Genomic DNA, 11,365 nt, shown 5'->3' with positions numbered 1-11,365 from the left:
TACATATATAACAAATAATAAATATTTACTAAACACTTGTATAATTTTTTTTAATTAAAATTTAAGATATATTTTGGGGGAAATAGTAAGGTCATCTCCCACTTATAAATATTATATTCCTGGTCTTAATCTTAGGTGTACAAATCTTATATATTATATTCTTATTCTTACACGGCTACACCCTTATTTATTTTATTTTGATTTTTTAATTTTTTTAAATTCTTATAAAATAGTATTTATAATATCATATTCAAATCATTTTTATTATTATATAATATTTTTATTTAATTTTTTTTATTAATATTTATATGAACAATATTGTATTTTATAAAATTTACATGGAACTTTATATTATTTTGTTATAATTGTGTAACTTTCTCGGATTGATTGAAATATCTGTTTAGAAAATGAATATTGATTATTCAATTTTACAAACGTGTCAAACAAATCATAAAATTATCGATATTTATGCGAACTGTTATTGATTAACTCGATCATGTTCGAACTCGACTCGAGTTCGGCTCGGCTCGAGTTCGGCTCGGCTCGGTTGTTCGTAGACAAACTCGTGTTCAGCTTGAACTCAACTTGGTTATAAACGAGCCGATCGTAAACATCATTTTCGGCTCGGTTCTTAAACTCGGCTCGGCTTGTTTAAAAAAAGTAAAACTCGGCTCGGTTCGAACAGAACTCGGCTAGGCTCTGTTCATTTGCAGCTCTTGGGAGGGAATAAGATGTGAGAGCAAAGAAAATGAACAAGAGCGTGCACTGTAATTGATTTTATAGTTGTGATATAGTACGGTGTGAAATATACATGATAAAAATTTACAAGAGATTAGTAACAGAAATATGCACGACTGATCTAAAATTATAAATATAACTGATCTACAATTATAACCAATTAACAAGGAAAACAGATAACCGATCTATAATTATCAACCGATTACTAACCAAAGACAAGCGGACAATGTTTTTAGTATTGCGTTAGTAATCTCTTAGTAAATTATTGTTAGTATTTATCTGTTGGCAATTCATTGATAGTTATGTTATAACTTTTGGTCTCATTTCATTGGCAACTTTTCATTAGTAACCCGTTGTGAAATCGTTGATGTTGTATCGAGTTTTTAAAAGTTTGTAATCGGTCAATAATCTGTTGGTAATTGCTAACAGGTAAATTTTCTTCAATAATTTTTGTTAGTAAAACTGAGATTTCTTGTAGTGAAAATAAACAGGTCCTAATATTCTTGATATAGATAATGTTCATGATCACAATGGCTCTCAATTTACTGTCGTGGAAGTGCCTTAACATGCTAGTTTCAATGTTGTCACCTCTTCTCCAGGCTCTGCTTGTCGCCGGGGAAAGTTAAAAAAAATATCGACTGAAGAAACGATGATCAAAAAGATGATAGTAAAAGAAACAAGATAAAACCTGTTAAAACTTCACCTAAAGCACCGGTCAAGTTACCGGGAAATTAAGATTAAAGAATCTGTGACTAAGTCTACATTTAGAGACTTGAATAGGATTCAGCCTCTGTGTACAAGGATCACAGAGAAGAAGAATCAAAACAAGGTTTCAAGAATCAATAAAGAGGTTGTGTCAGAAACAAAAGTCAATGATCCTGCATGTTAATACACATGAATTCAGGTATAAACGAAATATAGTGTTGTGTAATGGGCTAGGCCAAGTTGAACAACCCGATAACCCGTTTTAAGAAAAGAAATTATCAAAATAATTGTTAAAAATCTATATAATCTTAAAGGCTACTATAGCCCATATAAGATTTGCCCATATAAGATTTACCCATAAAATTTACCCATGACCCATAACCCATTTTATATTTTTTACACATAAAACTTTATATTATACACATATCCATGGATCTTTCACATTTAAATTCATTATAACCCATTTTAGAAACTAACCTAAATACACCTAACCCACTCCCTGATTGTAGCAACTGAATGGTACGTTTGAATTTTTTTGAATTTGTTCTCTGCCCTGCATAACTTCAGCCTCCTCTAATCTTCTCATTTGTTCCATGCTCGGGTGATTTGCTCTCTAATCTTCTCATGAATCCACACTCTCATCCAACCTCTGCAAGGACTTCACTTATAGGTTTGTTTTCATTATAAAGTCATGTTAATCATTATGTACGTTAACTGTTATCTGATTTTTTTGGTTTGTGTCTTTATCCACAGATTTGAAACATTTGATTCGTAACCGAGATTCATCAAATGAGGACACAAATCAATCTTCTGTGTTGCAGCCTATACTAAGTTTCAATATTCCTGACTCGACAGGTATATGTATCTTTCTTTGTCTTTATGTTCTTATATAGTTTTGAATCTAAATCATGTCCTTATATTCGTTTCATGAACTTAGTTGTGAAGCGTAGAAATATTTATGTTGGCCAAGAAAATCTTAGTCCCGATGTTATAGTTTCAAATCAGTAGACACCAGGTTCTGTAGTATCGTCTGGTATGTTTTCCATATAAGACATCTCTTATTTGTTACATAAATAAATTATGAAACTCATGTGTAAAACACGTATTTTGTAGTGGGAAATAGGTCTCCTTTACAACCATTATTAAAAAAGACAAATGTTTTGCGTGATTCCCCCCCCAGAAACCTTTTAACTTTGTTGTTGATGTTTCATCTAATAGAAGCAGTAGATCTTCATTCACAGGTATGTGTAGTTTGTCTACAAATGTTTCGTGCTGATGTTCAGTCGTTGGTACCAATGTTCCTTGCAGATGTATGATGTTATGTATAATGTTATTGTTTTTCATATTTGTTGCTTGCTAGATTTGAAACGTATGAGCAGATGTGTGGGATTGAGACCTGTTGGTGGATCAAATAACACTCCTTGCAGTGTATCAATTTCACCTAATTCAGGTATTACACTTAAAGAAAATAACACTCCAACTGCCAAGAACTTGGAAGGAGCTGCTGCATTGTCAGATATTACCAATGCGTCGTGAACGTTATATTAGAACTTGATAGTGAAATTTAGAAGTTTGTATGTTCTATTTCCTTTGCTATATGTTTAACATTACATTGTGTTATTGGTTGCAGCCGTTAAATGTAGAATACGTGGTCGTAATATTGAGAAGATTTTTCCAAGCCTCATGTGTATGTTATCTTTTAATAATTCTGTTTTGAATAAGTTGTTATGATTTCCTATATCATTATTGCCCCTAATCAGTTTATTCCATTACTAATAATATATATTAATAACTCTGTATTTTATTTTATTTTTATTCAACAAACTTCTTTTTCGGCAATTACAGGTGTAGAAAATAACAGTGTACCGGTGAAGAACACAAAACCATCTTCCACGCCTTCAGATATGAAAATACCATGTGTGCGTGACCTATTAACTTAATTCTCCAAATTGTAAGATTTTATGCCTGTTTTGATTGGAAAACAATTAATTTGGAGTTTTTTTTATTTTGTTGCAGATAAGAATTGTAGAGTACGTGGTCCTAATATTGAGAAGATGTATACAAATGCCATGCATATGTTTTTTTGAGAATATACTCTTTTGTGAAATTTTTTAAAACTTTACAGAATGTAATCTATTAATCCCACTTTCTTCAACAAAGGAGATGTATACTCACTTATTTGTTTACTATGCAGCTGTGAAACGTAAAGGACTTGGTATGTCCTCTGCGATAACTGTGACGCATCTTCAAAATCTAATCCCATCTTCGAACATGGGCGAATGAGCCAACCTGGGGCGTCTCATTTACGTAGAAGTTGTCACAATCCCCATGAACTAAAGTTAAGAATCAGTCAAGGAAAGAATAAATGTCAAGCATCTCCTGAGAAGAGGAATTTGATTTCAGATTTTGAAAATGTGGTTGAAACTGGCAATTCAGATTCCAGTGATTCAGATGTTGGAATTGATGATATGTACCATGATGACCTTGATGGTGTGATATTGAATCAGAATTTGTGGCGTGGATATATGGATCTTGGTCCTCCGTCAAAGTTGTGCAATAAATGTGGTGCTACAATGTGGAGCGAAGAGCGTAATAATAAATCATGTCCGCGTAAAGAGCCCACATTTTCTACGTGTTATCGTAATGGTCAGATACATTTGCCAAAAAAAGGCCGCTACCAGAACCACTAGCTACTTTGTTACTTGGTGGTGAGAAATCGAGGCATTTTAAACAGTACGCAAGAGTGTACAACTGCATGTTCCAATTCACTTCCAACGGTGGTAAGATTGATAACTCAATAAACAGAGGTAGCTCTCCATATTGTTTTCGATTACAAGGTCAAAACTATCATTTGGTTGGGAGTTTAGTACCGCTAGATGGATCTTGCCCCAAATTTTGCCAGCTCTACATATAAGACACGCAGAATGAGGTTGAGAATAGAATCAATGCAATGGGAGGTGCTTCTGATAATGTTGATCCAGATATTATCGAGGAACTTTTAAGTATGTTAGACAAGAACAATGAGTTAGTCAAAGCTTTTTGCATGGCTCGGAATCGGTTTGAAAATGAAGATCTGGATGAGTTTAAGTTAGTCCTCATATCATCTCAATTTTCTAGTGGAAGACCAAACCATATTACACCATCTGATGAGGTTGCTGCTTTCATTGTTAGTGATGATACGGATATCGGTGGTTTTAGAGACACAGTTGTGAATTCCAAACAAGAAGGATTGAAGAGGATATATGAAACAGATCCATATTTCATGCAATTGCAATATCCACTACTGTTTCCTTGGGGAACCGAGGGGTATCATAAACTTATACCTCTGATAAGCAATAAATACTCTGAAACAGAGAATTTAGATGATGAGGAGCTTGATCCTGACTCTACACTGAGGCGACATGTTTCACTAAGAGAGTATTATTGTTACAAGATTATGATACGCACTTCTGAAGGTATTTATTAGAAGTAAGCAATGTGATTAGAATATAAACTACGTAATGAATTAGTGCATATTCTCACCATCATGTCATTAATTTCAGGTTTAACGCCACACCTTGCTGGACGTTTATGAAAATAGTACATTGTTGATCAGTTTGATGTCATTGAACAATATAGATTAGACTGGGTTTCAACGCATCAAAGTACCATCCGTGCTGATTTGTATAATTCTGTACGTGATGCTCTCAATAAAGGCGACCATGATCCAATGCATGTTGGAAAAGCTGTTATACTGCCTGCTTCATTCACTGGATCTCAACGATACATGTCTCAATACTTTAAGGATTTGTTGGCGATATGTTGTGCAATTGGTCATACATCCTTATTTCTCACCATGATGTGCAACTCAAAGTGGCCAGAGATACAAGAAATGCTTAAATTGTTGCCCAATATTGATCCGGTTGATGCACCAGATATTGGTTCTCGCGTGTTTAAACTGAAGCTTGATCAGCTATTAGATTTGATTAAAAAGAAAAACTACTTTGGAAAGTGTATAGGAAGTAAATTTATTTTATTGGACACCGTCAATTTTATATTGAATTTTTTGAAACATAGTTACATATACATAGATTTAATGACATATTTTTACTTTACCTATGTTTTGCGCAGTTATGCATGTAATTGAATTCCAGAAGCATGGTTTGCCACACGTGCATATGCTAATTTGGTTGAGCCCTGAAAGCAGACCTAATTCTGTTGAAAAGGTTGACCAGTTGGTTTCTGCCGAAATAGCAGATAAGAATTCTGATCCAATAGCATATAAAGCTATTAAGAACTACATGATGCATGGAACCTGTGACTTATACACATCTCCATATATGGTGAAAGGAAAATGCATGCATCATTTCTCAAAAAGGTGTCAATAAATAGAGTGATACATATGTTCCCTAATAAGTCTATTTTATTATTAATGCCGACACATGTATTTTTTTTATTGCAGATTTAATGGTAATACCTTTTTTGACGATTGTGGTTTTCCAGTTTATCGGAGGCGTAACACTGGTAGAGTTATCAACAAAAAAGGGATCAACCTTGACAATCAATATGTAGTGACATACAATCGAGATCTAATGTTGCGGTTTCAGTGTCATATAAATTTGGAGATTTGCAATAGTTCAAGATCGTTGAAATATCTCTTCAAGTACTGTTTGAAGGGTCATGCACTGCTACAATGTTGTTGAAGAAGAAAAGTAACAAATCAGGGAATGCACAAACTACAAGATCTGTTAAGAATTTGAATGAGGTCAAAAATTTTCTTGATGGTAGATATGTTTGTGCATTTGAGGCATCGTGGCAGATTTTTAGGTTTGACATTCACCATCGTTCTCCAAGTGTTGATCGCTTACCAATACATTTTCCCGGTCAGAAGTACTTGAATTTCCATAGTTCTGCAAATTTGGAGAATGTGTGCAATAACGTGACTTCCAAAAAAAGTAAATTAGAGGCATAGTTTGTAGCTAAATAGTGAATTCCCACAAGCGCGAAATTTTACGTATTCAGACTTTCCCACTCATTTTACATGGATAAAGAAAACTGTTAAATGGAAGCTTAGACAAAGAGGTGATGTGGTTGGGAGGTTGGCAGAGGTTCATGCAACAACTGGTGAATTATTGTATCTTCGAATGCTGTTACTTAGATGTAAATGTGCTTTATCTTTCACTCATCACTATTGATGGTACTACATATGATACATTTAAGGAAGCATGTGGTGCTCTTGGTCTGTTAAATAATGACAAGCAGTGGCATGATGCTTTGGAATAAAATGCATTCTCAGCTATGCCAACCCAAATTCGGGCTATATTTGTTAACATCCTGGCAAATTGTTCTGTGTCTGATCCGCTTGCGCTATGGGAAAAACATTGGCCAGCATTGTCAGATGATGTTCTTTATTTGAGGCACAAAATTTCATATAACATTCATTTGACATTGTCTGAGTATGAAATCCAGAACTATGCTTTAGCAAGTATCATAGGAGTTGTTCTTTATCAGATATCATAGGAGTTATTGCTGATCTCCAGCCAAGGGTGAACATTGAAACAATATTTGGAGTTCAGCCTCTTATACGATTCAATGTTACTCAAGGACCAGTGTAAGAATTAAGTTACACGTTTAGAAATTTATTGAACTAATGTATCTACTTAAATTTAAATTTTGTTCGTATCTATGTGTTTTGTTACAAGTGTTTCTTTCAAAGTGGATATATGGGGTGCATTGACTGAAAGTATGACTTCACTGTATGAAGATGGTGAAGAGACACCGGTCATTATTGTTCTGTCAAGTGCCAAAGTTATCATGTACCAAGGTTAAATTTATGGAGTTAAGATAGTTTATTATATTATTTACTTAGACAAGCACATTGTACATTTGTAACATGTTATTTTTGGTTGTTAAGGCATCTCTATTATCACTAATACTCCGGCCTCCAATTTCTACATTAACCCGGGAGTACAGGAGGTTTTTAACTTTAGGCATTGGTATGTGTAAAAATATTATTTTGAAAACTTTGTACGTTAACTATTTTTGGGTATAAATCTCTTAATACATTTATATGTGTTACAGGCTTGAGGTCATGGGATATGATGGTGCCAATAGTGATTGATGAATTAAATAAGGTAAATATAGCATTTATTACATAAGTAATGTCCCATAAGATTGAACACACGTGACTAAATATATGAAATTAAATATTGTAACATATTTCTTACTGTTTCCTTTGCAGGAGGAGAGAGTCGAAGGTGGTTTTTAATATTTGAAAAGAGAATGCATTGCACGGATGTCGCATGAAAGAAAACTTTTTATTTCAATCAGAATTTTCGTTAAGGATATCTAAATAAGTTTTAGAGAAAAGTCATTGTTTATGTTTAAAACTTTATGTTGGATTTTTAGATGGTTTGAATGTATGCCCTTGATGATTTCTGCTTATTGTTGGAGTTCATTAGCCTTATTATCATTCTGTTCATTTTCAGCATTTTGTACTGCATCTTCTATATTCAAATCAACCGGCTCTTCATTGTTCGCATGATTATCTAACACAACATGTTTTTTCTGCGTTTAACTATTTAAATGGATTGCTCAAATCCCTGATTGTAACATTTGATGCTAAATATTTTCTCAACGTTTAACTGTATAAACGTAGTAAATGGTTTTAGATAATATTGAAAGAAAATCATGAGATACGAGATGCATAACAAAACAGACTTAATCATGTCTGATTTCCTTCTACTTTTGGTATTTTAACTTAAAAAATGGTAATATCAAATTGACGAATTAAAAAGTCTAAGTAGAATTAAAAGAAAAATATTCGTCATATTTTGTCTTAATTTCCGTACCCGTTAAGCTTTTAATTGTTGCAATAGATGTTTAAGAAGAAATCACTACCGAAAATATTGTACTAGACGATTTATTCTAATTTGAAGGTCGTAGACATTGTTATACCATGTGAAGTTATTATAATTATTTTCAGAATATTGGATTACTTATTCATAATCCAAATCCTAACAAACTCATATGTAAAGATTACGCCAACTGGATTAACATCAATAATGTACCTAAATCCATGGTTGACATAGCAATCCTTTTACATATATGGTTAACATATGTTCTATGAGTGTTTAAATTGTGTAGCCTTTTAATAATCATTTGGTTGTTGTTCATCTTTGTCATGGTCGGCATGGAAAATAATCTTGCATCAGTTGATAGCATTAGGACTGATTGGAGGGTTCGTGTACGTATTACTCGGATGTGGCCTTCATTTTCTCGCAGTCAGCAATTCCGAGGTGTTAATCTAATTTTGCTTGATTCTGAGGTAATGTCGTTCAGTTTATAAAGTGTTAGATATATTTGATAATGTCATGGCTAATATGTTTTATGTTTAGCTTTCAGAATCTTACGTGAACAGGATAAATCAGTACTTAACTGTTGATCAGTACTTATACTGGAAGTCAGGACTTAAGGATATCAGTACTTATATTATCAGGAGATAATCATCAGAAGATAGATATCAGAACTTAAGTGCTGAAGGACAATCAGATAAGGACAGTAGCTGATTAAAGGAAAGAAGATCGAGATAAACATAAGAAGAGATATTGTTAGGTCCCAATTTGTTTGTAGAAGGGGGGGTTGAATACAAACAGTACCAAATAATCGAATAAATGCGGAATAAAAAATGTGAAACAAAATTCAAGTTAAATAAAAATATTATTAAACTTGAAAGGTGTTACAACAACTGTATCGATTACAAGGTATTAATCTCAAATCAATTATTACAAATCTAGAATAAATTCGACATGAACTTTTTCTATTTTTGTAATTAAAAGATCAAATGCTAAAGGCGATTTGAGATTAAGTTCTAGGGATTTTGATCCGCTAGATTGTTACACAAGAACAAGATAAATAATTCTAGTTGATTGGATTTAACTTTGCAATCTAGAAATTTGATCTTGAAGTTTGCAGAGAAAATGAAATATTGTTCTGCTTCTTTTTCTTTTGTTCTTGGGTGTTGACTTCTGTTTTATGTGTATTGGATTGATTATAGAACTGCTGCTTGTCTGCTTCTTTTTAATCAACAGAATAGAATTGAATTGGCAAGACAATCCTGAGCTAAGCAAGACAATCGGTAGGACAATGTATTGAACTAGCAAGACAATCTGAATGAACTAGCATGACAATCAGAATGAACTAGCAAGACAATCCTCCTCCTAGTGTAACTTTCGGTGAGACTATTGAAAATGGCCTAGCATGACAATCGGTATGACAATCCTGATTGTCATGCTAGTTCATTTTCAATTGTCTTGCTGATTTAATGCAGATTTTAATCCAATTTAAATTCTGAAAATTCCTAAAATTAATTCAGAATTAATTAATCAATTAATTCAATTAATAAATAAATTATTCTTCGCAGATATAATTTATTTTCTTAATTAAATTAGATGACTTAATTAATTAATAGAGAATTAATTCTAGTCTTCAACAGCACCCATCCTTCTGCAGATCTTCTGAAAATTACTGAAAATTATGAATCAATTCCACCACTTCAATGTTGACACTCGATGTACTGTCTGGTTCATGAGTGACTAACTTCCGTGACATTTCTTCATGTCTTGACTTTGACACTTTGATTTTCTTCAGATTAAATCCTTGTAATTAATGATACTCTGACGAGATCTCTGTCACTTGATTAAATCCACGATCTTGATTTATATCACTGAGGCATGATCAACTTTTTGAACTTCTTCCAGTGAATTAACTCCTCAAGTCTGTAGATGAACCTTGTTTCTGAATCCTTTGACAGATATTACTTTGCGAGATCTCTCTGACGGTCGATCCACTATTTACTTATTACATTCTTATTTGAGTTGAGTTGAATCCTCGAATATACAAATAGGCCTATGACATATGACTTACAATCTCCCCCTATTTGTTTGTTAGACAATAACACACAAATACCTAGAGGATAACTCAACTAACAAATAACAAATATATATAAAAAGAAATGCAAAGTAAATAGTAGAAAAGTTCTGGACTAGATTTAACATTTTCCAGATTCCAAGTAGATGTTCCTCTAGACTGAACATATCTTCAAGTAGTTCCATCTTCATTTGTACAACCACATTTCCTGTTGAGAAGCCCATATCTCCCCTATGAGAATCAACTGATTAAAGAAGATCACCTTGTGTTTACCACCTCTCCCGTACAATAGGATCCGCAGATAAAAACCAATGGTACTCCCCTAACTGCTTATTCCCTTACTAGGAAATCACCTTGTGTTTACCACCTCTCCCGTACAATAGGATCCGTAGTTAGAAACAACAATGGTGTGGTGTAGTGTACATTTTTAGGATCTTTTTCTTCCTCCCTGCTATTTCTCCCCCTTAGTTGAGGAATCCTCCAAACTATTACTTAAGCTTTTATCTCCCCCTTAAAGAAGGAATGTATGCCGTCGTCTGAAGGAGTTCTCATATTTCACTTGGTTGGAAAAGAAATAACAAGTAGTTTCTCTTTCTTCCTCACTGTGAGTGTGTGATTGTGTTTTAGTGTACCTCACATGTGTTTCACTCTTCTCTCCACTCGTGTTTACACTCATTCTCACAAGTGTATCACTCTTCTCTCATAGCTCCATAATCCAGCTGTACCTGCAAGGAAAATCACCTTAGCCATCCTTAAGGAGGTCACAGGTGGTGTAATGGGAGTTCACAAATCCCCATCCCTGTTAAACTCGTCAGATGAATCTGAGTCATAATCTACAAGTTGCTAGTTTCCCTTTTAGGGTTGCAGATTTGAATTCTGGGAAGGTAAACAATGATCCAAAGAATTTAGCAAAAAGATCAAAGTTCCCTTCTAATGTCCGTGAAGACATTTCCTTGTGACTTATCAGGTAATATCTGAATCATTGTCAACAAGTTGCCGATCTGCACCTATGTCA

At 33.7% G+C, this 11,365-nt stretch overlaps 1 protein-coding gene across 1 annotated transcript; it reads left to right on the top strand.

Moving 5' to 3' along the window:
- Window positions 1-4,393: 4,393 nt before the first annotated feature.
- On the top strand, window positions 4,394-7,690 carry LOC141713917 (uncharacterized). Its single transcript, XM_074517480.1, has 11 exons — window positions 4,394-4,898; window positions 5,067-5,444; window positions 5,554-5,739; window positions 5,885-5,946; window positions 6,059-6,377; window positions 6,581-6,661; window positions 6,892-7,033; window positions 7,125-7,230; window positions 7,337-7,418; window positions 7,504-7,556; window positions 7,664-7,690. Exons 1-11 carry the CDS (start codon window positions 4,394-4,396, stop codon window positions 7,688-7,690), a joined length of 1,941 nt encoding a protein of 646 aa, XP_074373581.1.
- Window positions 7,691-11,365: the final 3,675 nt, after the last annotated feature.

This window comes from Apium graveolens, chromosome 3, assembly GCF_009905375.1.
Source record: "Apium graveolens cultivar Ventura chromosome 3, ASM990537v1, whole genome shotgun sequence".
NCBI lineage: Eukaryota > Viridiplantae > Streptophyta > Magnoliopsida > Apiales > Apiaceae > Apium > Apium graveolens.
This window is presented reverse-complemented; position numbering and strand designations above follow the sequence as displayed.

Bases quoted from the DNA above. Each gene is read 5' to 3' on its own strand.
- LOC141713917 (XM_074517480.1), top strand. From the start codon at position 4,394: ATGGGAGGTGCTTCTGATAATGTTGATCCAGATATTATCGAGGAACTT. The intron at 7,231-7,336 runs GTTATCATGTAC...TTGGTTGTTAAG, and splicing joins TTGTTCTGTCAAGTGCCAAA to GCATCTCTATTATCACTAAT. The intron at 7,557-7,663 runs GTAAATATAGCA...TTTCCTTTGCAG, and splicing joins TGATTGATGAATTAAATAAG to GAGGAGAGAGTCGAAGGTGG.